The following is a 27541-nucleotide window of genomic DNA, read 5'->3' as shown; positions in this document are numbered from 1 at the left end:
GACTCCAGCAATAAACTACCCGGCCCCACACTTTTCTCTGATGGGAGATGTTAACCAGTCTCAGTCTGTCAATGAAATGGACTCAAAGGCTTAAATCATCTGTGTGTGCCTCCAAAGCTACCTGTTAAGCAGCTCCCAAACCAGGGACTGCAGAGTGGGTCTGGAAGGCCTCCCAAGTTACATGGGGCAGATGTATGTGGCCCGGTCCTGCTAGCTGCATATACTGGAGGGGAGAATGCCTGGGATGAGAGAGGAGTGGGCCAGTGCACAGAAGGAAAGGTAGGGAGGCTCCAGGAGGGGCAATCAGGCTTTCTGTTCCCACAAACACTCCTGGGCAAGCAGAACCCTGGCTCGGTGTATAGGAGCCTGACACCTTGGGTTGGATCCCTGATGTCCACATGATAGAAGAGAATCGGCTCCAGTAAGTTGTGCTCTGACTGCCACAGTTGGACCACGGCACAGGTACACACCCCACCCCGAGTCCCCACCAGAGAAATGCAATAAAAAAAACACAGGCCATATGAAGCATCTTTATTTCGTGTTTCCAACACATCACATTCAAAGCACACATCCTGCCCGGCTCAGCTCATGGCTCAGACACAGGACTGTCGCCAGCGTCTCGTACACCCAGTCAAGCATTTGCACACATAAAAATACATTCAGGGCTTAAGTTAACCTCATGGGTCCTTGTCATCTCATTAAAAAAAAAAAACACCATGGGGCAGATCTTTCTGGGTCTACCCTTCTGGCTGAGGGGTGATCTGCACCATGGAAGGATCAGGAAGGATGGCGCTTCTCCACAGAGCCACCGAGGCAGCATTCCTTATAACTGGGTGCTCCTTACCCAGGACAGGCACTGGTCTGAGGAAGCATGTCCCTCTGCTGATCGAGGACATTGGATTGCCTGCACAGCACTCTGTTGATGTCACGCCCCATGTGACCCAGGATGATCTGAACAGAAGCAGGCACACTCTTCCCTATGTCTTCCCCACAGCCTCTGGGCACAGTCCTAGTGCCTGGGCAGTGGTGTGCTGCTCCTGAAGAAGGGACGGGCCAGAGAGTGGGCTGTAGTGGGTAACTGAGGACAGGAGTTTGCGGCTCTTGCCCCAGGTGGCCTGGTGGTCCTTGGGGATCCCACATCACAGAGGCCAGACTGCCTGGGGGCATATGTGGGAAATACGTGTGGGAAGCCAGTCTGAGGGCCCTGGAGAAGCCCAGTAATGGGGGGCAAATGCTCCAACCCAGTGGCTCTGGAAAGGGGCCATAGGGCATGAAGGGGTGCCAGCCCAGCAGCTCCTGGCTATTGCCATCCAGATGGTGGTGGGAGGAACCTCCCTACACAAAGCTGGGGCTCTAGAACCACCAACTCCTGCCCTGTCATGGCCAAGTTTGGGATAATCTCTGGGGCCCTGACTGACAAAAGCCCCTGCCTACCTGGGGGTTCTTTGACCCTTCTCCTCACAAGGGCAGGGAGTGGGGCAATTAAAGACAGAAAGTAAGGTGACCATGAGAAGCCTCAGCCTGCCCTGGCCTTTTATTGTTCCACAGCCTCCCAGGATCCAACTCCTGATCTAGCTGTATTTAAACCAAGTCAAGCCTAAGCATGGCGGCCATCAAAGGCTCTGTGTGCAGAAATCCTAGCTTAGCCTAACTCATGCTCAGCACTTTTTCCTGGACTTTATTCTTTCACTTGACAGAACAGATTTGTGCAATCGAGAGCAGGCTTGAGATGGCAGCCCACCTCTGCCTGGCACCCATATAGCAGGGCTCTCTGAGGGAAACTTCCTCTTGGCTGACTGGACTGGGGGCTGTAGGGAGGGCATTTGGCAAGGTAGGGCCAGAGTGAGGGAACTCCTGGCCACACTGAGCTTCTGAAGCTAGGATTCTCTCCTGGGCTCTCTTTGGTATCTCATCAAACGAGGCTGCCTATCCTGCCAGCCCTGGACCATGCTGGGGCCCATTCTCTAGGTCAAACCAGGAAAGGGCCAGTCCGGAGGCCAGCAGCTGCCCAGGCAGGGAGGGGTACTATCCCCAGGGTAAGGCCACTGCCATGGGCCCCAGGCTCACTTCTTGTAGTGATTGGGGGCGTCTGCGAAGGCAAACTTGAGGCGATAGGCCTCAGCCAGCAGCAGGCTGACGTCCTGATCATCCCAGCGGGCAGTAGGCAGGTTCTGGAGGAAGAGCAGCAACTCCTGTGGGGAGAGACAGACAGTTCAGAGTCCAGGTTGCAGGTCAGGTCCCAAACGCACATACCTGGGAGGCCTCCCCATCAGTAGGGAGACATCTTGGGGCAGTGTCCTCAGCCACTGTGGCCCCTCCTACTCACTCCGCCTTCAACCCCACCCAGCCAGACTCTGGCTTTTACAGAGTCTTATCTGCTACCGAGCTCAGCATCTGAGAAGCCATACAGTAGATCTTTCCCATATTTCAGTTAGGACCCCTTTATCTAGACACTCCAGGGAGAAAGTATCAGTCATCCCCATGGCCAGTCAGGCTGCAGGAGAATTCTGAGAACCAAAAGCCTCTCTGAAACCAGAGAGTGACTCACGACTTCTAGCTGCCAGAGACACATACTTCCTTGTGTATAGGTGACCACCTCAGATCTCAGCACTGTGCTTATACTAGAGGGCAGAGCCAGCACAGAGGTCCCCTAACAGTCACCTTTCTCCCATATTCTTCCCAAAGCTAAGGTAACAGGTTCTGATATTGGGGGACTTGGCAATAAGATACCCTACTGAGTACCCAGGGACAATCATTCTTGTCACCTACAAGTTCAAAGACCTCCTTTGTAAATACACCATGACTGGTTTGCCAACCAAGGAACCACAGGGACATGTCCAGCACCAGACAGACACACAACAAACACATAGACACACTTGCACACAGTGGGCAGACAGCAGATTCAAACTATATACACTAGGCATGTACTGAATACAATAAACATGCATTGCACACAGTGGGCATACATCTGACATACCTTCCACACAGTATGTGCACAGTATATACACACTGCTTATACTGGATGTGTACTGCACACATTGGGCACACATTGAAATGTTCCCACCACTGCTACTCAGTACTGCTGGCACCAAGGACAAGAAGCTCTGCTTTGGAACCTCGATGCTACAGCTCCCCTGCTTTACCCAGCACCCCAGGTATGCACTGGGCCATGTCTCAGAGTAGGGGTGCCCCATAGGCTCAGGAATGTATTGTACTGACAACAGTTGAGGCCTATGTCAGAAGGGAGAACACTGTCATGGTCTTGGGGTATCATGGTACAATGCAGGTGACCCCTCACATCATGGCAGTGACAGCTTGGCTTCTCCTGTCAGATGATGGCTCACATAAAGAAACTCGGGGGACTTCATTAAGTGCTGGGAGAATCCTGGGAGACTGAAATACTAGGAGGAAATAAGCAGACATGGGTCTTAGAGGTCTATGTGGTTATCACTGCTTCCCGCAGAGGAGTCTCCAAAGAGGAATGGGTATAAGTTAGGCCCCCCTCCAGGGAGCAGCACACTCCCCTCCAATGGTTTTGCACCCTAGCTCAAGACTTGGGCCCTGAAGCCATCTTACCCTGGCTCCAGACAGCTAAAGAGACAGAGAGCAGCTGGCCTCAGAAAAGTACAGCCCAGTGGGCCTGGTTCCAATCTATGGCAGCTACTGGACTGGCCCACCAAGCTTCCAGAACCCTACTTAAATAGCATGATGGCTGGAGCTGCCCCTTAAGGTAGTACAGGACAGCATGGTCGGCATGGGTAGAACCAGGAGAGGCCACAGTGATACTCAGGAGGGTAACCCAGACTTGGCTCTGCCCCATCGTCTCCAACCCAGTGAGGAGGGAACCTCCAGCCTAGGGCTGCATACCCCAATCACAGAGCCATGTGCCAGGACGTTCTTTAATTGCCGTTTACTGTTGCTCCCCACCCCTATTTCCTTTGCATTTTGGATACTTTCTGAGGGCCTTTAAATTGAATTCATGGAGCAGATCTCCCTGGCAGCATGTCCTCGGGGACACATCAACATCAATCTACTGTCTTCCACCATTAGATGCAACTTACACGGATGCCAATCCAATTCTGAGCAGGTCATAAATAAATACCTTTGGTTTTATTTTTAATCCACTTCGCTTCATATTATCATGACCTCGCTACTTGCAAGGTGAGAAGCAATACCCTCCCATTACGGTAACTTACCGACTCCACTGCACACTCAATTTCAGAATCTAATTTAGTCCCCCAGGTTCACTGGATGGAGGGAGAATGGAAATGCCCGGCTCTTCACGGCCTGCAATGCTAAAGAAGGAAAAATCTATCCAGGTGACCTTTAAGGCAGGCAAAGAACACAGACAAACACGGCCTTAAATACAGATTTCTTTTTTAAAAAGGCTTGTCTTCCTGCTACAGCAGGCAGGGGCATCTCTTATCTGAGAACATGACGCATTTATTAGAGACTGTTGTCCATCACGAACATAGTACACATGGCTAGTGGTAACTCAGGAAGCCACTGCTGGCGGGGTACGGAGGCCGTGGCTGTCCGGGGACAGCTCTGTATTGCACAACTAGAGTGACTGGGTATGTCCCTCCAGGGAGCCCATGTGAGAACTCTGCAGGGAGCTCTTGAGCCTTCTGCCTTAACTCTAGAACCAAACCAGTGTTGTGACCACACTGGTGACTGTAAAGTAGAGGAAGGCATCTCTCCTGACACTGGCGCTGTCAAAGCCACTGTGCGAGTGCAATGGAGTGTTATACACACCTGCCTCTCTTGGTGAACCTTGTCTTTCACCAAACACAGGAGGGCCCTGTGGGGTCTGTGCTCAGTGAGGAACAAAAGTGGTAGAACTCACTGCATGTCCCGTGGGTTAGTGCCTCTCAGCCATAAGCACGTATTGTGCACTGTGGTCACCTGAGGAACGCTAGAGCCATTCTAATGCCCACGGAACTGTTGCCGTTGTCAACCTTTAACATCAACCTGATGGTGGTGCATTCCTCGCTACTCACCCCACGCTATCCACCCCGATGTTCTGGGTTCCCGAATGAAAGACACATACATGGGGCCTTACATTTTAATGTCTTAAACAGCTCAATGGCTCGGCCACTCCAAAACCTTCCCATGACTAACACCTCCCTCCAGTACCCCTGAGCTATTACTTACTAAAATCTATATTCAATCTTTGTTTCTCTAGTCCCAGTGAAGGGGGTGGAGGGCCTGGGGCTGCTCTTCCCCCGCTCTTATGTGTCGGCTGTCTGTCTGTCCTTTGCTTCTCTGGTGTGACGGCTACTCCTTTCCCAGAGGAAGGCTCTGTCTCCTCCCCCTCCTCCCCAAGTCCCTTGTCTGGGAACCCTAAAGTCCTGCTTCTGTCTCCTCGCCTACCATTGGCCGCCCGCAACTTTATTTACTAATCAAAACCTTTTTTGGGGATTCTCCTACAATTCTGAGAACTCAATTAACACAATACAAGCATTAGACCAAATCCGCAACATGACATAATCCAGGGAGACATCTCAGATGAATGAATGGGCTTAGACCCCAGCAGTAGCCTATGGCCAAGGGTGACTGGGCCATATTCTGGACACCATGGCTCCCAGATGGCACACTATGGATCCAGACAGTTTTTGTGGCAGTAAGCAACCCGGTCAGGGTGCACAGTGCCTCCCCTCAGGCGTGGGCACTTTCGAAGATGCTGAGTGAAGCGCTCAAAGTCGAGCTGCTTCTGCCTGCTCTATGTGAAGTCCTAAATGACACCTCTTCCACAGCCTTGCTGCCAAACCCGATCCTTGGGGAGGTCCCAAAGAAACTGGCTCTGTCTGCTCCTTGATGAGGAGTTGCTGTCCAGACAGTCAGTGCTTTGCAGTGTCTTCTGCACACAAGTCCTTCCATAAAGGACAATGTGGTGGCCTGCTTACATTCTTGGTTCCTCTTAGGATCCACTGCTGGGACTCTGAAGGCTGAAGCAGCAGTGATGGGGGAGGGAGGATATATGTGAAGGATCTTGGGGTCAGAGGTCAGTGGATTTTCATCCAGGCTCTGGCTCTGACCTTACCAACCTCACTGAATTCCACAGTCACATGTGTCTGTTGGTTCCTCAAACTTGGCACATGGCCCTTCATGGTCAGTGAGTGTAGAGAGCAGGCAGGATATGGAATCAATGCTTACAAATGCTAGGCAACCAGGGCCAAATCCCACTCCTGCCTTTGTTGCTGTGTGACCCTGGGCAAATCTCATACCTCTATAGCTTCTGTTTCTCATCTATAAAATAGAGACAGTGCTGAGATCGCCCCTGTTGGCTGCTGAGTGTGGGTACACTGTCCCAGAATGCTTGCAGTAAAAGGTTCTGTGACAGCGGCCTGCTGCTGTCACTGATTAATAGTATAACTGTCACTACTGAGGTGGCCGGCACCCCAAGGACAGGAGGAGCTTCTCAGCAGTACAGCTTGGAAGAAGAAACCTACTGCTGAACAAATTCCCTATCTATGGGAAAGAATAAGTCATTTAGCAGGTAGGCTGTGGGGGGAGGGAGGCAGACAGACAGACAGACAGACAGACAGACAGACAGACAGACAGATGGCATGTATGTGCTCATGCAGGTAGAGGCCAGAAGACAATCTTGGGTGTTGCTCTCAGGAGCTGTCCACCTCAGTGAGACCTGGGTTCACCATAGGATTAGGGTAGGCTGGCCAGCCAGCAAGCCCTAGGGTGCGTCTGTGTCTGCCTCCCCAGTGTTGGAATGACAAGCCTGCACCACTGCACTTAGCTTTTCCACAAGGGTTGTGGGGTCTGGCTTGGGTCCTCACCAGCACTTTACCGAACGAGTCATCTCCTTAATCAGCAGAGAGGTTTAAGAGAACAACTAAATCTGTTGGGCATAATGCTCAAAGATGGAGGATGGCAGCACCTTGCCTTGCTGCTAGGGGGCTGCATCGGCAGGGATGAGGCAGGCTCCGTGGGAAGAACTGCCATCGAAGCTGTGATGCTGCTGTGGGGAGGAATCCACTGCCCCAGGGAGCCACCGAGCTGGCCCAGCTGACTCTTATGAGACAGCTACCCTGCCTGCCTGCACCACACCTGGTGCTCCTGAGGCCACCGAGAGGCAGAAGGAGGTGTCCTTCAACCTCATTAAACCTGCTCTCCAAACTCCAGCCCAGATGCAAAATGAACTGTATTTAATTAGAAACATTTGCCAAGGGCTGGTGGGGGCAGGAACTGCTAAGTGGATAAAATGGGAAAAGCTCCCCCACCACACCACACCTCTGTCTGGGAAAAGCCTGGCAGACCTTCAGGGCAGGTGCACTCATGCCCTGTAACGTGTTCTTGTACAAGACCTGCCTTGGTGTGGTGACAGTTCATACGATTCTTCTATGTGGATGATATATCTAAGTTGGCCAAAGAGGGCCACTGCCTGTCTGTTCTAGTGAACACCAAGCCCCAAGACACAAGGTTTCTTACATAAAAGGCAAAACTGTGCACAGCCCTGAAAGGAACCATCAGTGTGGCTCTGCCCCTCATGCATGACCAGGATCCACGGGAGAGTCCAATATGAACAGGAGACAGAGAGGGTAGAGGGGAGGCAGGCTAGACCCGGCCTCTGCGTCAGGATTGAGGGGAAGAGAAAGCGGAGGGCTCAGTCAGTGACCAGGGAAGGTTAGGATGTAGGGATTACCACTGCACCTTCTAGCTGGATGCTCCACATATGAGGGTTAAAGAGAAAGGTACCCCCAGGACCTACAGCTCAGGGCTCCCACAGCTATAAAGACCCTGTAAGTGCAAAGACTAGTGGGACAGAGCTGTGGTCAGCCATGCTGGCCACAGAGTAGCTGCCAGTTTCACTCCTGGGCACACCTTGGCCTCCATTTTCTGGGCCAGCATTCTTTCTGCGGCTGTGGGGCAGACTGTAGATATGCCTGCAGGCTGCCTTTCTGTGTGGCCACACAGATTCACGGGCGTGCATGATTGGACCTGATGTGACTGGTGGAGATAGGGAATAAGGTAGGCTTATAAAAAAAACAAAAAAACAAAAAAAAAAAAACAAAAAAACAAACACCTCTCTGCACTTTCTCACCTTTTCAGACTTACATGCATTAGCAAATACTAGATGGAAGGCCCACTTTGAGTCAAGGGATGGCCTGTCAGCTAGAGTGGCCTGGTCTAGACCCTTCTTGTACAGGTCCTCTGACAGTGTCCCTGCCTGGTTACAGAGGCTCTCTATTTAAAGGGACAGGGAGAAAGCCTGGGCAGTGTGGGACATCACTGGCAAACAGAGTGGGAAGGCCAAATTATTCATTCACTGGGAATGTAGTTGGACTGAGGACTGTACTTTACCCTGGGCTAGCCTTGCAGTGATGGGAAGTCAGTAACAAACAGAGATGGTGCTTAGAGAAGCCAATGGATCTAACTGAGCTGCCTGCCTGGCTGCTATAGGCCACAGGACATCTGAAACAGGCGACTAGCTGATGTGTACCACTGTAATTCTGGATGTAGGCACCAAAAGAAGGCAGATTTTCTTTAATGATTCTATATGGCGTGCAGATTAAAATGATAGCATTTGGCTTTGCTGAACTAAATAAAGAGGTTTGTTAGACTTCATTATATTAAAATTTTAGTTAGCATTACAAGACAGGTTTCATTATGTCATTTTCAGACATAAAAATGACTGTCACTCACCCTTGTTCTCCTGTTTCTGCTTTCATATCATGTGCAGATAGTTGGACCCAGGGTAACTGTACAGAAGAACCCTGGCTACCAGCCTGCATTAGTCCGGGCTCTCTAGAGGAGCAGAACTCACAGAATATATATGCACATGGGATTTAGTAGGCTCTCATGCCAGGGAAGGAACAGACTTGCCAGCAAGAGCAAGCAGGAAGAATGCAAGCTTCCTTCTTCCATGTCCTTTATATAGGCTGCCAGCAGAAGGTGTGACCAGATTAAAGGTTGGTCTTCCCACCCCAAAAGACCTAAATTAAAAGTGGGTCTTCCCATCCCAAAAGACCTAAATTATAAGTGGGTCTTCCCACTTCAGATGATTAAAATAAGAAAAAACATTCCCTCATGGGTATACCCGGCTGCTTGGGCCTTAGTTAATCCCAGATGTAGTCAGGTTGACAGCCAAGAATGGCCACCACACACCTTCTCTTGTCCCTCTTCCCCTTTCCATTCCTTAAATGGCACTAAATGTGTTATTACATGTTTATAGCTCTGGCAGTTGAGGGCTGAGGTGGATGCAATCCAAGTTCAAGTCCAGTCAGGGCCATATACAGAATCCTGATCTGGAAGAACAAAGATAAACTCGTGAATGGATGAGCAGCCTAAGTGGCTGTGCCCTGAGCCACGCTGCTTCCTGGCACCCCTGGGCCCTGTGTGCAGAAAGACCATGGGCGTGGAGGCCAAGCTCATCAGCAGCTCCCGCACAGCAGAGAACACACAGGTCTGCTTAAAGCTACTCAAGCCTGAGGTTTACAAATTGCCAACACGCAAAGATGAATAAATTAATCAGGACAGGGCTAAAAGGGCCTGCTTGTCTCTTCTCATTGCTTTCTTCCCTAACTGGGAACGATGAAGGAGGGGCCTCCATCCTGACACATGAGGCAGAGAGCGAGGTTAATTGGTTTAATCCACCTCCCATCCTGCTCAGCTCAGCTCTGTGTGTTGGCCAGAAACTCCAAGAGCTGGAGGTGCTGCAAAGAGCCCCCTCCTCTGCCTGGAAAGAAGGCCAGGTGCCATCTCGGCCACTGGAGGAGACATGCAGGACAGAGCACAGAATTTCTTGGGCGATGGGTTCTTGACTCCTTTCTCCCAACTTGTTAGTCTTTTAAGATGAGGAAACTGAGGCACGGAGAGGCTGGGAGATGGCTGGAGATCGTGAGGCTCTCTACACACCTGCTAAAGAATGATACAGCTCAGGAGGCAGCAGAGGAACAACCAGAGCCCTACACACTGTCCCTTTGAGGGCCACCCTGATATATAAGTGAGAAGAAAGGACCTCTCCAAGCAGGAGGGAGGTGATCGTGAACCAACCACACAGAGGAAGGGTCCCAAGAACCAACTCAGTTTCTGTGTCACCTTCACAATGACAGTCAACCATGCTCCCTCCCTCAGGGCAGAGTGGGGAACAAACAGGCCACACACCTGAAGCACAATACACAGGTTTTGTTAAGGGATTGCCTGCTCTGTGTCCTCACTACTATAGTCCTGGCTATGTGAACCTTCACACAACCCTTTACAGAGCAGGTATGAAATCTGGGATCCTAGAGGAGTCAAAGGGCAGAAGAGAGGCCTCCCTGCACCTGGCTCTGGAACCTGGACTTCCATGCCCTCTGCTGTCCCGAGGCTGATCTTGTGCCTCAGTAGCCATCTCTGGTTCAAAGCTCCGCACTCTGGCTGCAGACTCTCAAGTATCTGCAAACCTGCAAACCTTCCCAGATGGGAAGCCACAGGTCACGGATCTGCTAAAGCCCAGACCTGAAGCAGAAGGCAGGGGGACAGGACATTTGTACTCATCTGCACTGAATTGCCGGGATTGTACCACAGCCAACATGAACACTTGTGTTAGGCACATGGGCAAAATGGGAGTGTGGGGGGCAGAGTGTGGGGATTAATGACACTCTGAAACAAACTGGCAAAAGACAGGAAGAAAAGGGTTACAGAAACAGAAGACCAGCAAAGAGGTATGCTCCAAAATGGACAGAAGGTGAAGCCTGGAGACATCACTGGCCACCAGCAAGCCCGGCACAAATCCATAAGGTATAAGCCCACTCGGCTGTCAAGACCAGTTGTCAAAAATAGATCTGGAGCTAGGGAGATGGCTCAGTGGGTGAGGTGTCTATTGCCCAAGCACAAGAACCTGAGCTGGATCCCTAGCACCGTCATTAAAAGCAACAACAAGAACAGAGGACATGGTGGTGTGTGCTTGAAATCCCAGTGCTGGTGGGGGCAAAGTTCGTGGAGCTTGTGGCCAGCTAACCTCCCTCTGCAAGCTCCATGCCCATGAGGTACCATGCACATTATACATAACGAGTGCACACACCCCAGACCCGGGGAGAAATGGAGAGAGGGCACCTGAGGACTGGCTAAGAACAGTGAACTCTGGGTGAACTCTGCTGGTGCGACCAAGGTCCCAGGCCTGTGCGCGCGCGCGCGTGCGCACGCGCGCACACACACACACACACACACACGCACACACACGCACACAGATCACCTCAGGCATTTCTCTTATTGTTGTGAACAACTGAGACAAACAAATAAAGGGAGGATTTCTTTCACTCGTGGCTTCAGAGGGCTTGGGCTTGGCACAGCAGAGCAAGGCAGCCCTCGCTTTGATAGCCAGGAAGCAGAGTGGGGGCCGTGTTGACTGTATTTCTTCTTTTCTCTATCAGTCCGTGGGGTACTGTGGCCCACAGCCAGAGTGGATCTCCTCTCGGTTAACTATTTTTGAACACCCTCACAGTGCCACTCAGAGGTACACCTCGCCAATCACCTAGGTGATTCTAAGCCCAGTCGTGCTAGCAGTGAGGGCTGCCCATTGCCCTCGTGAAGGTGCTGGTCTTAATGGTGGACCCCCGAGTTGGCTCACCCCATGCTCAACCCCTGACTAGCAATCAGTAGCTGAACAAATCTGTCTGCTTGCCAAATCAAGGTGCTATTCTCTCAACCACGCCTTCCGTTTTCCCATAGTTAAGTTTCTTTAGTAATCAAATGTCAGAGAAAAAGACCGCCCCTGCTAGTGCACAAAGAGCCTTGGCATGGGGCTGGGGATTTAGCTCAGTGGTAGAGCGCTTACCTAGGAAGCGCAAGGCCCTGGGTTCGGTCCCCAGCTCCGAAAAAAAGAACCAAAAAAAAAAAAAAAAAAAAAAAAACCAAACAAACAAAAAACAAAGCAGTTTAGCAGTTTAAAAATGTGTTCTCAAGAGGCATGAAGATACCCCAGTGTGTGACAGCGAGAGAGGTGACTAGGGGGCTACACAGGCACTCAGGGCCCTTTTTATGCCAACAGAGGCAGAACAGCAGGAAATGGTCCCTCTCTGGAAGAGCTGGGCTTCAGGTGGGAACGGCTTCCCTGTGACTTTCTTTTAAAAATGCTCTTTTCTAAGGGTTGTATTTTTGCAGGGGAGAGCATTCAAAACCATGGTTTCCATTTTCAAAGGCAAGCGAGGCACTTCCTCCACCGCCACTGTAGCTGGCCTGGCAGTGTCTCCTCTACAGCAGGACTAGGCGAACTCCCCACGGCACAGTGGAGGGACTCACACTGTGCCACATGCCCCGAAGGAGGGCTGCCTTCTCACTTCTCAACATTCTGGCAACCACAAGGCTTCTTGAACTGATAACTGATCCACAGAGTAGTGTGGAGCCTAGACTCCATGTCCATCCTTACACACAGGCCAGCCTGCTTTCAGGGCTATGCTGGGCCCCATGGTACAGAGGATGCTGAGGGGAGGAAGTGGGGAGCCAGGGACAGTTCTTTTGCCTACCAGATTTGTCCATGGGCAGGCTCCAGCCTTCTGAAGCCTATTTCTAGAAGCTCAGTGGTGTCAGGTGTGGGATATAGATTGACGCTGAAGAGTCTGGTATATGCAAATGACTACATCTCTGACTTGGGGGATTTCTGCCCAGGAGATCAGGCACCAGTCTAGGTCAGGAGTTCCTGGGGAATGGCAGCTCAGAATTGCAGGTGACATCAGCTGAAGCCCCATAGTTGTCCAAACCTACTAATAGGACAAAGCTGCAATTCTACAAAGACTGTAGGCCCTGGCTTCAATGGTGTATGCTACAGCATGACTGCTAAGTCACCATCCTAGCTCTGAGCTTGGCCACCAAGGAGGGCCTCCTGGGTGTTCACCACCATCTGATGAACCTGGAAGCCAGGAGCCTCAGTCAAAGCTGTCTGAGACTTCCTGTATGCCCTCAGCTCAGGAGTATGCAGAACAGGCCTTGTCTGTGGTACAGGAACAATGACAAGTCAGGCTGGAAGGGCCAAAGCCCCATCTCTGACCAGAGGGAGGGAGGCCACACCCAGTAAGCCCGTCTCTTATCTATTGCAAGAAACAGGAAGGCAGCAAAGGTTCTGTCTCTGACATCACAGGTCACTCAGGGGCTATAATCTAGTAAGTCAAAAGCACACAGAACTGAATCTAAGAGGTTGTGGCAGGCAAGGGACCACAGCAGGGCAGACTGTGCTGGACCCACACACTGCCTCGGTGATACACTCTGTTGGTCTAAATCCATTCAACTAAGGATCTCTGCCTCCCAACAAAGTCAATGTTGGGGTGACCTCAGTGCCTAAGGAGAGACCACAGCAAACTTTGCAGACTTAATTGTGAGGCCCCTGGGGTGTCCTGGGTCCTAGCTGGCCCCACACCTGCAGGAGGAGCTGTAGGGCTGTAGGGCCCTACGATCCCTCTACTTGCCCCACAGGGGCCCTGAAGTCCTTCTGCCTCACTCCCAGCCCATCTTGTAGGCTCAATCTCAGCCTTGACAGTTGGCTTCTTTGACAATACACTTACTAGTTTGAGAATCTTGTCAAGTATGGTCCAGATCAGGACTAAAATTAGGTGAGTGACAGCAGGCTGGGACTGAGCTACTGGCTGACCATCTCTCGGGCTGACCTCCCACTCAGTGGAAAGAAGGGATGCCTCAAAAGGGCCACCCTCTGAAGAGCCTACAACAGCAGTGGGGACACAGACAGTCCTTGTAATTAATTTCATTTTTTTCCCCAAAAAGAAAAACCAGCATTTGGTGCTGAAAGTGGGCTGGCACAAAGGCTCCAGCTGAGCCGGCTCCCCTTTCATCTCCCAACACAGCTGAGAGACTTCTGATCAACATTCAGAGAAAGCTCACATCCAAGCACTGCGATTAGAGTCTGTTTCATCCCCAAGCAGAATTCTTGCTTTGTGGCACCTAAGGCCAGGATGTGAGGCCATGTGGTCCTGGGGCATCACTGGGAAGGTGGCGGGGCTTAAGGCAGGATATGATCACAGGGAAGGAGCCCACACCTCCACTCTTATCTACAAGACAGCAGACTCACGGCCCTCACACCGGGATCCCTAGAGAGGGCCTGTGGAGAGGGCCTCTGTGAAGCCTCTGCCAGCTCCTAATCTCAGAGCTGTCACTAGGAGGCAGATGCAGGATGGACAGGAGGGGCCACAGTACTGTAGCTGTGGGCCTGGCATCCTGGGCCTTTCTCAAAGCAGCTGTCAACTCCACAATCTGATTCCAGGCCCAAGGGCAGTGGCAGTGCCCAGGTATAGGCAAGTTGACTGAGAGGCACAAAGGAAGAAAGGGTCCCCTCGCCTCCTAAAAGCTCCAGGTAGTCCTGACTCTGCTGGACTGCACACAGGGAGCCTCAGACAGTGCATGGGTGGGACCTGGTCATCCGGTCCTGTCATCACATCCAAAGGTAGTACAGCAAGAATGTAGGAGGGCACTGCATAGACCTGTCTTCAGCAGCAAGGAGTGAGAGGCACAGTGAGAACATGGTCCTGGGCTTCAGCAGGCCTAGACGTGACCAGCCATGCAAGCCACAGGTCCCATGTTTACCCATCTCTGCCCTTGTCTACCTATAGTTCAGCAGCAGACCCCACCATCCATCAGGCCCGGCTTATCCTTGCAGCTCTGCTTTGGAAATAACGGAGGAAACTCAGCTTGGCCATGAGATGCCTTTGATCGCACATTGCATGCAGTGTCAGGTAAAGGCCACACAAAGTACCAAGCCTCTTACCAGAATGAAAGTAAGGTACAGACTCAGCTTTTAGATATACTCGGGACAGCTGGTGAATGTGGCCCCATCACTGCCCAACATACAACTGCTACCCAGTGAGCAGGAAAGCCAGAGCTGCAGCCAGCACAGCCCTGTCCCTGCATCACAGGGCTGTGAGGAAGGTGTATCCCACAGACCCGAGTCCAAACAGCCTGCAAATGAATGGGACAGAGTTGCTGGGCCACGGCACTTGGGCTCTGTGTGACATGTGCTATGACACCTACACTCAAGACAGGGTCTCTCATTCCTTTTGTAAGTACCCAAGGTTCAGCCTTCCATTTCTCACTCATCAAGGGTCCTCCTTATTCCCAGGGCAAGATGGGAGGATCTTCCTGGTAAGGAACCTGTGACCATTGAAGTCACATTCAGGGGAATGATATCCCAGAATGTCCCCAATGACAAGGCGAAGTCAGGCCTAGCATTCACCACAACCCAGAAAGCTAGCACAACTCTGCACCCATCAAAATTCAGCAGTCAACACAGCCCAGTGCTCCTCAGTCACCCACGATTCCAGCCAAGGGATGGAGTTCCTGCCCTTCAGAGTGGGTCATGAGAGAGCTGGGCTTCAAGGTCCCCTCCCAGAAATGAACCAGCATTCAAGAATGCATTTCAAGGTACAGATTACTGACTGTCACAGAGCTGAGTTCACAGGTTCACTAGGAAGATGGCATTTTCCTTGTAATATACTTTGTAAAAGTTCTTCAATTTTTAGAGTTGTCCAACTCTGAGTTCTCACATTGATTTTCTGCTGTTGAAGAAGTCAGGTGGAAAGACATGGAGGGGAGAGGGGGGATCTGGAAAGGTCAGTTTCTACGCTAGTGCATCCAGGGAGCCATGACCTGTCTCAGCTGAGAATGTGAGGAGTGGACACAAAATCTCATACTGACCAGAGCACAAGAGGGCACCAGGCATCAGAAAGCCCCTCAGAGTGATCGACACTGCACTGAGAATGGTAGCCCACCCCTGCCTTGCTGTGTACATGGGGAGGGCAAGACAGTGGTGCAGGTTCCTCCTCTCCTCAGACACTGCAGAACTAGAATCTGCAGACCACAGGTTGAGTTAAGGGAACAGGTCCTGGTGTGGGCACGAGCCCCGGGCAGGGCAGAGCACTCTGCAGCACTTCTACATAATGACATGTTGGCATTCTGCATCAGTGCATCTTCCTTGAGCCTTGATTTCTCTGCAGACAGTGGGAGAAGGGCTACAGCCATCTTGTACCCACTTGGGCACATGGCTGTCAATCACTGTTGGTCACATCTATGGACTGCCAAAGGAGACATGGCTGGAGCAGGACTGGTCTCCTCAAGAGAAGGTTACCCATGGGAACTCTGTGGGTGTTGAGGAGGCAAAGTTTGCATGTAAGAGTCCAAAAGAAGGACAGGCAGCAGGTAGGCAGCCGCACAGAGTCCTGGAGGTCAGCACTGCTACCCACCTACTGTGTCCGAGAGGTCAACCTGAGCTGGCCTATGACTGTGTAGAGCAAATGGATGGACCTGCAGGAGAGCCAGCTAAGAAGCACACTCAAGTTGGCAGGAAAGGCCTGGGCAAGCAGGCACAGGAGGGCTGAACAAGGACTGACCAAAGTGCAGGGCATCGGCACACTTGGTGAACCAGACTACGCCAGAAAAGGTGCTGGGGCAGTAAGTATTTTGGATGGAAGGGGCAATCCTAGAACAGGCTGGCATGCAGGCAGAGTCATGACCTGAAAGCTTTCACCCTCTAAGGATTTGAAAAGAGGAACTTGTAAGTGGGAGACTGACTTCTGACAGCTCTGAGTGCTCCAGCCGCGTGGTGTCACTAGATGAGTATTACGATTTCCCAGTACTGGCAGTGGACTCTGACCGCCTGATTGCATGACATCCACTCTGAATGGGGGGCACTGACAGCACCACGAGCCCAGGGTTGTTGGTCTCAGGGGTGTGCAGAGCCCGTTTTGAGGTCCTTTTTTCACTCTACGAATGGGCTTAGAGAAAGTGCAGGTGGAGAAAACTACACAGAGAGGCTCTGACTGTCCTTCAGGATACAGACACAGTTCTCCATGCCCCGAGGGAGGGCCCTGGGCTTTCTGCTGTATACCCCCTTGAGGCACCTGACTGAGTCTGGAGACTGCAGCAGAGGGGTGTGTCACACACTCTCAGTTGAAGACTGCACCACAAGTGGTCACAGGCAAGTCATACTATTGGGACACTTTCAGGAAGTCATTAAACCCTCAAAGGACCAAATGCTGCAGAGCCCACAGATCTTCTTAGGTGCCCTTACTCCAATAGTACTCCTTTCTTCCAGAAGTTTCCTTCTTGAGTCTCCATAATGGACACCTGCAGCTTACACTAGCCTCATTCAGCCACTTCCTCTCCCAGCCCATCTGCAGAACACAGACCACCTCAGAGCTTTCACCTGAGCAGCGGCAGCCATGCCATGAAGGTGCTACGGTACTGTGCTCTGAGTGCTACTCACCATGTCTGCACGTGCGGGGGTATTCACTTCTGCAAAACGAACAATGCAGCCAACTCTAGGGATAAATACTGGGCGATATTTTACTAAATATCTAATTAAATTCCTATTTTTAGAACTTTGGGGAAATCATGTGAGGGAGATAAATGGAAACTACATGCCATCCAGCAGCTGTGTGTGCCACACAGGTTCTATGCTAATGAGGCCTGGGGCACAAGCACCCCAGCAAGCTCTGAGACTGTGCCATCGTAGAGACCAACTACGTCCTTAGCAGATCGTGGATAGGGCACTTGGCATGCCTGTCATCATGGGTCCTGCATGCATCCCTCAGGAGAAGGACCTTCTAGTGTCACATGACCCAAGCCTTAGGGTGACTGGAGAAGTAGATACTGCCTGATCATGCGTTGGAAGGAACAACTTTGACCTGCACCTTTCTACACTATGCCTGGGAGAGTGAGCCCACAAGGGACAGAGACAGCCTGGGAGGGCGGAAGCTGACAGAATGAGCCTGGCAGAGAAAGTCAGCCTTGGATTGTGGGCCTGGATAAGGTACCTTAAGTCAGAGGGAAGAGACACCATGGGAAAGGCTCCAGAGAGCTCCTTGCCTTCCCCCACTTCCTCTGGGTGGTACTCAGTCCGTCAAAGCCAGGCTGAGGCACTAACCAGGAAAAGGGGAAGTTGGGACTCACTCCTTGTCTAGGGTCTCATGCAGGATCTACAAACTGCTTAGAGACATTTAAAAAAAAAAGATTTCTGTTAAGTCCAACTGTTCTTTTTCTCTCATGCCATCTGCTGTCCCTTTCTGCCTGTATTTGTTTCAAATCTTCTTTCAAGTGTTTGCAAAGAGATGTGTGGACTGGGAGCAGCCTCCTCCCAGCAGGGTCTTCAGTAGATCATGGCCCTGTGGTGGGATCTCACACTGGGGGGTCCTCAGGGAAATCCTCCTTGCTGCCTGACAGGACAGAAAGGGTCTCTCCCTGTTGTGCTGGGTTAAGTACTTCCCACCTTTCAAGTGACTGTCCCAGGGCTCCCTTAGGAGTTCAGCAACCTTCCTCTGGCATGGCCCTGCATGCTGGCTGCAGCATTAGCCCAGTGGGGAGCCTCCCCCCCCCACCCCCCGCCCAGCTCTCTAACACATCAGAGGAGGTTCCAGACTCATACTGCCCCTCATGGACTTGTTTCTCTATCTTCGGAATGGGCTTATCAATTCACCCTGGTCCTCAGGCTTTGAGCCAAGTGCTTGTTAATGAGGGCCAGACCCTAAGTGCAGCTCTGGTCCTCTTCTCCTTCCTGGCCCCAAAGGTGCTATTCCCTGCTGAGCAATTTGGAGCCAGAAACCACATTTGAGCTGCGGTGTAACTATCCCACTGTTTTCTCAAGAAGTAGCACAGCCCACCTGGTGCTCCAGGGGGACAAGAAGGTGACTCTGAATGGAGGTCCCTATAGGAGGGAATCCTCAGTCAAGAGTTTTAGCTGCTGCCCTGCAGTCTCCAGATGCCCGAAATAGCATCTGCTGATCAGAGGTGCTAGCATGAGAGATTACCACTTTACTAGATTTTCCTTAAGACTTGAGGATACACACCAGTCAATGAAGCCACTATGAATGTCTACTCCTTTCCTAGCTTTTCCTTAAGACTCAAGGACACAAAACAGTGTTGTTGTATGAAGGGAACAGTGCCCCAGTCCACCAATGTTTCCTTGGGTGGACAGCCCACAAAGGTTGGCAGCAGTGATAGACAGGCATGTGTACCGTGGAAATAAATGGGACTTGATGGACAGGAAGAAGGTAACAGTGTTACAGACAGGAAGGCAGAACACAGGTGCCATGCTCTGTAACCTCTTTCTAAGGAGGCACCAGTTAACAAAAATCAGCTCAAAGTGGATCAAAGACTTTAAGGGAAGACCTGGAAGCCTGAGTCACTAATGGGAAGCAGGGAGTGCATGTAAATCTGGACGCGTGCAAGGGCTTTCAGAGACGGACTCCACTGGCTCAGAAAATGACAGCAGCCCTGACAAACGGGCAGCATTAAATTAACGTAATTCTGCACTACAAAGAAGACAGCCAACGGGTATGGAAAGACACCATAGAGCAGGAGGAAGCCCTGCAGACCGCCAGCCAACAGAGGATTAATAATCAACACAGAACTGCACTAGGGAAAATGATCAGTAACTGGGCGACTGAATGGAAAACATTTCAAATGAAGACCTGGCCATGGTCAGTAAAGCTAGGGCTGCATCTTAATGTACAGTACTGACTGAGCATGCTCAAGGCCTCAGTTTGAGCCAGAGCTCCTACGCATACCACCCCCAAAAAATTATGGAAAAGAGCTCCTCTTTAGCCACCAGGCAAATGCAAATCAACCACACTGAGATTCCATCTCATCACAGTAAGAAGAGCTTCTCCTCACAAAACAAACAACAGATGCTGACAAGGTCTGGGGAAGCAGGAGAAGCACCCTCATACACTGCTGCCGGGATGGAGTTAGTACAGCTGCCATGGGAACCAGGACGGAAGTCCTTCAAGACACTGAAAGGAGACCTACAGTGTGACTCGGCTACACTCCCTGGGCACAGTGGGAGTAACCTATGTCCACTTCCCACAGCAATACACAGTAACCACCCAGAAGAACCAGCCTGGGTCCTGTAGATGGATGAATGCACACAGAGAAACATGCTGTGTGCACTCACAGTGGAGTTTTACCCAGCCCGGCGGAATGCTATTAGGTTATTTGCAGGAAAATAGATGGAGCTGGAGATCATCGCGTTAAGTGAAGTAAACCAGACTCAGACAGGCAAACGGATTATTCTTTCTACTGCTGTAGTATAAATACCCTAGCAAAAGCAATTTAAGGAAGGAAGAGTTTATCTTGGTTTATAATCCAGTCATGACAGCCAGAGCTTGAGACAGCTGGTCACATTGTTGGCCCTCAGCTCACTGTCTCTGTTTTTACAGCCCAGGATCCCAGTCTAGAAAAAACGAGAGTCTGCACCTCAAGTAACCTAAGCCATAAAATCCCTCACAGGTATGCCCAGAGGCTAACTAACCTAATTCAGCTACTCTGTTACAGTTTCTCCTGGAGGAATGTCTCCTACAGAACTCTGGATCCTCTTATGGTAACACCCAGTGTCAAACATCGGAGTAAGTGTCTTCTATCCTATGTGGATCTAGGGGGAGAAAAGGGCATGACAGCAAAAGGGGGACATTGGGGTGGAGGGGGGAAAGGAAGGGACGTACGTAAAGTAATGGAGAGATGAAGACAAAGTACTTTATACACACTTATGCAAACATCAAAATGAAACCTTCCACTTCATCCAGGTAACATGCATTAATGAAAAACGACAACAAAAATTCTAGTAGGTCAGGTGTACAGACATGAAGCCATTTCCTAGGAGGAGAAGTGTAGACATGAGGTTTCCTGCTTCCTATTGTTTTGTAGTATTTGCTGACTTTTTAAGTCTGTAATCTGGTTCTGAGTTCTTTTCCTAAGCTAAACTGACATGGACCCCCAGCTTTGTGTTTATGGCTTACACTTTCCTACTGAGATGTCTTCCAAATCCTGTAGCTTTCAGGGCCATGCCCATGCCCCTACACTCACTTAACAGTCATGTGAGCACCCCTTCCACAAGCAGGTGTCTGAGGGGAGGAGCTTCCAAGGGGAGCTCGAGCATGTGGACCCTATGTGCCTCCCTGCCTGTGTGGCCTGAGAGCAGGCAGCCTGGCCTGTCTAAGAGGAGGAAAGGCAAGCGAGGCAGTGGACCTTCCCACATCCACCTCTGTGAGGCCAGACCCCTGTGACCACAGTTGCTAGGTAGAACTAATGAAGAGATTGAAAGAAAACTCTGTGAGCTTCATTCTGCAGATGGGAAGGGCTGGCCCACAGCCTCTTGGGCCAGGCAGACACAGCTGTTATCTTCCACGTCGTCCCCACCAGCAGGGCCTCTTAATCTCCAGCCAGGGTGTCCAGCACCTCCGCCTTCCTGTAATAGTTCAGAGATAATCAAATCGGATTACCTCTCAGACAGGAATTGATTTTGGCTGGCAGTGGAGCAGGCAGCCAGATGTTTCTTCTGATACATGGTCTGTGACTCAGTGGCCAATTCTAGATTTGGCCGGAGGAGGGCTATGCATGCTGGGAAGCAGGGGGTCTTCTCAGAGAAGCAGGGACTTGGGCCAGGACTGGTATCTTCCTGTAGTCACTGTTCTGGCACTGTGTGTAGCTAGCTGCAGATGGGGCTCTGGCCTCAGCCGTGCACTGTGGAATATCTGCCATCTGCAATGGAGCCCACGGCCTTATGGAGATCATACCTCCCCTTCCTCATTCAGAAAACACTTACAGGCCATGAGCCTCAGGGTGACTCAGCTTGACCAGACCTGGGCTGCACTGGAGCAGGGTTGCGGGAATGTGGGACGGGGCAGGTGGGAAAGTGGCCCTGCTGACAGTCTAGGCTGCATGTAAGTTGGACAGGAAAGGAGGAGACAGATAGACAGGGCTCACAGTCACAGGAGGGAGGTTCATGAGTGTGGGGAAGAGGAGATACACTGATGCAAAGCCAGTGGAGTCACGGAAGGAGGTACAGAGGACCGTGACAGTCGGCCTGTGTCCAGGACAGCTTGGGAGATAATGGAAAGCCAGTCTACACTGTAGCATGGGACACGGGTACTGACAGGTGAGTGATGTGGTCATCTGGACCCTAGGGAGACTCAGGTTCCACTCTGACCTCCGCCTCAGCACCAGCCTGCTTCTACCACGTCACAAGCCTCAGGAGTTCCCTGATCTTCCACAGCTCTCACGGGCGCCTTGGTCTGCCTGGCTGTAGCTCTTTGTTGGAAGACCCCAGGCAAGCACCTGACCCACCGCTCACTCCCACAACCTCAGTGCCACCTACCTCCCAGGGTCCAGGAGATGCTGAGGCTAAGAAGCCAGGAGTAGGGCTGGCAGCCTGTCAGAGGTTTGGCAGAAGCAGCCCCACAGCCTCCTCTAGTCGCTCAGCTTATGCCAACAGAGTTCTTCCTTCCCCACTGGAACTGATTTCGCTGGGCCCACCCAGACACAGCCTCTGAGCTCAAAGGACTGGGAAGGTCGAGCCTAAGACTCAGTCACTGGAAAGACCCAGGCACTCCATGGGGTTTAGTCAATGGAGAATGAAGGCCTGGCTCAGGAAGTGGGGGTGGAGGAAGTCAGGTTTTTTCCTAAAAAAAATCACAGGTATGAGATCCTGGAAAAGCCTTCAGCCTGGTGTGTGGGGACTGTCTGGCCTTTAAATCTCCTATAGTTCAGGAAACCAGTTATCTAGAAGTGTTAGTTTGGGCAGGTAGTGAAGAGTTAACATGCAGTGTCCCAGGCACCACGAGCGGAGGATGAAGTGGCTTAGCATCCTACACACTAGAGGTTCAAGGAAAAGGGAGTTTTCCACCTTTCCCTGTCTCTTCAGAAGGACTGAACCAAGCCTCTTGTCTCCTGTACCTGCCAGACTTTTTTAAAATGCCCCAGGCAAGGTTCTAGAGACCAATATTGGGCTGGTTCCTCCTGACTAGTCCCATGGTGCATATATATGCACAGTTTCCCACAGGATTCTAGGCAAGGCTACCTGCTGGGAGAAGGCCTCTGCACTTCCCAGGGCCCAGTGCTATAAGCCACCCAGGTTGTCACCACATTGAAGGTGTGCAACAGCACTGATGGTGATACTTAAAATGCAAACTTATTCCTGGAAGCCATTCAAAACTAATTAACTAGCCTGGACCCGGCTTCTCACTTTCTGGTTCCAGGAAAACCCAGGCTGTAAATCCTCTGCTGTTAGGACACTTTCCTTTTGTTTTCAAGAATGTTAAAGGGTCACTGCCAAGTACTTTGGCCTGAGATTTATAGACTCATGAGGGCAAGCACTGCTTTTAGGGCTCCATCAATTTGTAGACCTGCATGTCTGCTCCTCAGAGGCAGGCCTTGAGCTTAGAAGGGTGGGGCCTGCAGGCTCTGGGGTCCTGACACCTGGATGGATCCCCTCAAAGTCAGGGTTGGGTAGGAGCACACTCCTCCCAGGGGTTCCCTCTAGGAAGCTATGTGACACAGTGTTTTTCACAGCGTGTCTCCACATGTTCTAATGCAAAGGCTTAGTTAGCATGGCCCAGCACAGGGCTGAGGGAGGAAAGGTAGTAACCAAACAAAATGGGTTCCCACCTTGGGGAGTTCAGGCCGCCGTGCATGAATGAGAAGTGAGAGAGGGGATTTATGAGCTATAGCAGATGAGGCGACCTGTTTCACAAGCAAGGCCTCCAACAAAGTAAGCATGGACACCTCATTTAGTAACCTATGCATATTCATATAGGGGCTGTCCATTCCCGAGCAAGGCTGTTAAGCAGTTCACTTCTGAGCATGCTCAATGTGTCATAAATAAGAAGGAAAGAGAGTGGACACATTTGGGGACATGCTTAGCTCAAGGTCATGGTACACAGGTGTAAAAGTTAAAATGGTGGACAAGAGTGCCTCCAGGAATTCTCAGCTTTCATAAAAACGTTTTAGCTGAAAATAAAGTAAATGTCATTTGAAGGTCCATTAACATAGAAGACTGCCTCTAAAGCTGCCCGTCTCACTAAGGCCCCCAACAGGGTGCTGTCCAAATGAATGTGGAGCGCAGGGTGGGCGTGCGACTAAGTGGAAGGATGGCCGTGCGAACAGGCTGGGGCTGTGTGAGGGGGTGAGTGGGCGGAAGTGTGGTGGGGTGAAGAGTGAGTGAAGGGGGTGGGGGTAGATAGCTGGATATGTGGGGGAAGAGAGAAAATAAACAATTCAAGCTCTGCAGCCCTAACTTTCCCACTGGGAATGTAAAAGCTGGCCAGTTCTAGGAGGAGCCAACCTCTGCATGAAGGCACCAGGCCCAGCAGTGGCAGGGGCAGGCACACATTACTGGTCTGGCAGAAGGTTGTGCACGCAGGAGGCTGATGTCACTCACGTTCTGTCAGCACCATCAATGGCAAAACAATACACAGAGAGCCAGTGCATTCCATGACGGAGCACAATTTGGAAAAGTGAGAATTTCAGTTAAGGCTTAAAACTACTGGGCTAAGCTATGCTTTAGAACTAGTAGAATCCGATAGATAAAACTGTGTTTTTAAACCAAAATATTGGTCCTTCTTTCCTTCCTCCTGCCCTGCCCTCCCTTCCTACAAAAACCAAGAGCTCTGAAACAGATGATTGGTACACATTGTGTTCCTCACAGAACCATGGTACCTGACTGCATAGAGGCATGTTGCCTGGGACTTTCTGGGGAACCTAGGCTCAGCTCACCCAGTCAGGTGCCAGCTGTATGACCCTGGCCAAAGCTTTGAACCTTCAAATGGAGGCCACCCTACTTTCCTAAAACGATTGAAACACACCAGCATACACACAGCACACCATGCAAGACGGTGCTCAGATCTTTTTTCTTTTTTTTTCTTTTTTCTTTCTTTTTTTTTTTTCTTCAGAGCTGGGGACCGAACCCAGGGCCTCTACCACTGAGCTAAATCCCCAACCCCGGGTGCTCACATCTTACACATATTAGTGACAGCTGCCTTGAGGAGGGAGAAAGGCAAAGCCAGCCCACTGTACTGTGCTAAGGAGGAGCAGAGCTGAGGGCCCTAGCTCTGGAGCCTAAGGCTCAGGTCCTGCTGGTCTGCCTACCTGTTCTAGGCTGTTTGTACAGGTAGGGAGTGTGTGTGTGTGTGTGTGTGTGTGTGTGTGTGTGTGTGTGTGTGTGTGTGTGTGTCACTGCACAGAACAGCCACTCCATCATGTGTCACCCATCACAGGGTCTTCAAGGCCACAGTAACTGAGAGCCCCAGAACCACCTATCCCTGGGCCACCGCCTCACCCAGACTTTCAGGGCAGTTTGCGGATAAACAAGATGTGTTTTCTGAACTAGGCTCTGCCATGAAGCATTTTTCACAACTGATGCGATCCGTCTGCAAATACGTGGAGCAGGCAGAGCTGCCCTGGACAGAACAGATGGATTTGGCACTCACATTCAGAGCTGAGGGATGGGACCTCTTCAATTGATTTCTAAATGCATACATCTCAATTTCCGTTTCGAGTCCACTGTGCCCAGCGAGGAGAAACGGCCTAAAAAAAATTGCCGAGCTTCATTTGGGGTGTCACTGCTGTTCCTAGAGACCAGTCTCCACAGTGACAAAGTCGTCAGATAATGATTATAAAAGATGCTAATGTGGCGGGGAATGTGGGCAGGATGGCAGATAGGTACTTAAGTGAGGAGATTCCAGTTCTGCGTGATAATGGAAGAGGGACAGTCAAATCATTTGACTTGGTGACAGGCTCACAGGCTGTGTCTCACGGACGGCAGGATTAGGTTTACTACAAAGGATTATCTGGAGACACAAGCTGAACCAAGAATGGGGCTGTTAGTAAGGGAGGATGGGTGAGGGGGTGCAGTTTACCCTCCCTCCCCACCTTCCTGTCCTCAGAGGATGTCAGTGTAGACTTGTGGCATGCCCCAGGAGAGGTGCTTCCCCACATCCAAACAGTGGGAGGCCCTTGTATCCTGTACTCTACATGAAAGAGCTAGGGAGACATCCTGTGTGAAGGAGCTGGGTAGAGCCCAACAGGGCTGGGTGACCCTACAGGGACACTTCTGGTCATCCTGAGCAGTGAGGATCCAGGGCCGCCCCAGCCAGGAAGCCCTCCAGAAACCAAGACAGGTTTCTGACTCCTGAGGCAATGGGAGCTGTGACTACCGGGGTACCTGTGGCTCATCCCAGAGGCATTCTCTGAGGTACTGACCTCAGTGAACTCTGTCTCAAACATGTGTTTATAGTAACCACTCTCTAGAGGCTTTGGATCACTGTACCCAAGCAACCCTGGATGAGTAAAGAAAACCACCCAGCAAACAAGCCAAAGGGCCCCAATCCAGGTGGGTCAGCGTGGGGGTGGCCACAGTCCAGGTGAGCCAGCCATGCTTCAAAAAGCTGGAAGGGATGACTGAGTTTATGAACAAAGGTGCTGGTGTCACCCCGGAGAGAAACTTTCTCAATTCAGTCAGAACTTACAAAAAGGCCACTCTCTGCTGTGTCACCAGCTATTAGCTTTCAGTGCTACCAACTCAGGTGAGCTAGAAGTCATGATGAGGCTACACAGTACCATTCTGAGGTTTATACCACAGCACAAGGGGATGAAGCTCAGGCAGGCTCCCTGAGGACAGAGGAGTGAAGCGTACATAGGCTGAGCTGGGCTGGCTGGCACATGCTCAGAGACACTATGTTCAATGACAGTCCTCTGCCCCTGGCACCAGGCTTGCAGCACCTCCACACTGGCACACGCCATTTTGATCTGCATGTGCATGGTGGGTTGCAATACATGCACTCATATTCTTTGGCAAACCTTGACTGTCACCACCACCATTAGGTCTGTGGCAGCAGAAGTGGCAGCTGTGGTCACAGCAGCAACTGTGGAAGTGGTGGTGATAGCAGCAGTGGCAGTTGTTGCCCCAGTCAGTGCAGTGCTGGAGGCTGGGGACGGTGTACAGCCTTGCAGGCAGCATAATCCTGACTGCTCTCAAACTCTACCCTATCTTGAGGCATTGCATGGCTACAGGGCCATGCCTGGGGGATGGAAAGTGGGAGGGTGGTGGTGACTGTCAGCTAGGTCATGGAGAAGGGGGCTTCTGACCGTCCTGAAAACACCCTTGATAGTGTCAGGCCTTTTCTATTGTGTCACTATGATCTGAATATGCTGACAGGGGAAGACCTGAGGTCACAGAAGAATCCTTCATGGGCTAGTGACCTAATAAAAGACTCAAGAAACACTTTGTCTCTTCTACCAAGGCCAAAGGAAGAAGGCCTTGCCTGTCAGACCCCAGACCCCTCATCTTGGATGTCTAGCCTCCAGATGTTGAGGAGCAGATGTTTGTTGTTTACAGGCTCCCAAGCCAGAAAGTTGTTACAGAAGCCCATGGCTAACTCACAGGGATGGCACTGGAAGCGTATGGTCACCAGATGGATACTCAGAAGACCAGAGGAGGAAGCAAAGGATAAGCTTTGGTCATACCTGCTCCAACATCTCAGGGAAGAAAGGCAGCATGGTAGACGGGAACGTGGGTAGGGGCTAAGACATGGTCCTACACTTCTCCACAACACCTACTGCTTGCGGCCAGAGTCTCTCGGACCATGCATCCTCAGCCAGCACACAGGCACACAGAGCTGGGGACTGGGGCACTTGCTTAATAAGCTGTAACTCCAGGGAATTTTCCCTCACAACGGATGAGGTGACTGCTGTACTTTTTCTGCTTGGTGACCCCCTTAGCCTCTGGACTATAGGGAGACTAGGAGGCCCACTGGGTGATAGACAAGCACCCGTGGTG

At 51.2% G+C, this 27541-nt stretch overlaps 1 protein-coding gene across 4 annotated transcripts in view; it reads right to left on the bottom strand.

Moving 5' to 3' along the window:
* Positions 1–510: 510 nt before the first annotated feature.
* Tbc1d22a (TBC1 domain family, member 22a) overlaps positions 511–27541 on the bottom strand; it is a 284988-nt gene continuing 257957 nt past the window's right edge. For 2 of the 4 annotated variants that reach the window (XM_039080323.2, XM_039080327.2), the window contains 2 exons: positions 2068–2192; positions 517–1037 (listed from right to left, as the gene is read on the bottom strand). In XM_039080323.2, the coding sequence (XP_038936251.1) occupies positions 1010–1037; positions 2068–2192 (153 nt within the window). In that variant the 3' untranslated portion in view covers positions 517–1009. Of the gene's footprint in view, positions 2193–4196; positions 4296–27541 lie in introns of all 4 variants that reach the window. The other 2 variants (XR_005487292.2, NM_001401878.2) reach the window with 2 other exon arrangements.

The sequence above is a fragment of the Rattus norvegicus genome, chromosome 7, assembly GCF_036323735.1.
Source record: "Rattus norvegicus strain BN/NHsdMcwi chromosome 7, GRCr8, whole genome shotgun sequence".
Classification (NCBI taxonomy): domain Eukaryota; kingdom Metazoa; phylum Chordata; class Mammalia; order Rodentia; family Muridae; genus Rattus; species Rattus norvegicus.
This window is presented reverse-complemented; position numbering and strand designations above follow the sequence as displayed.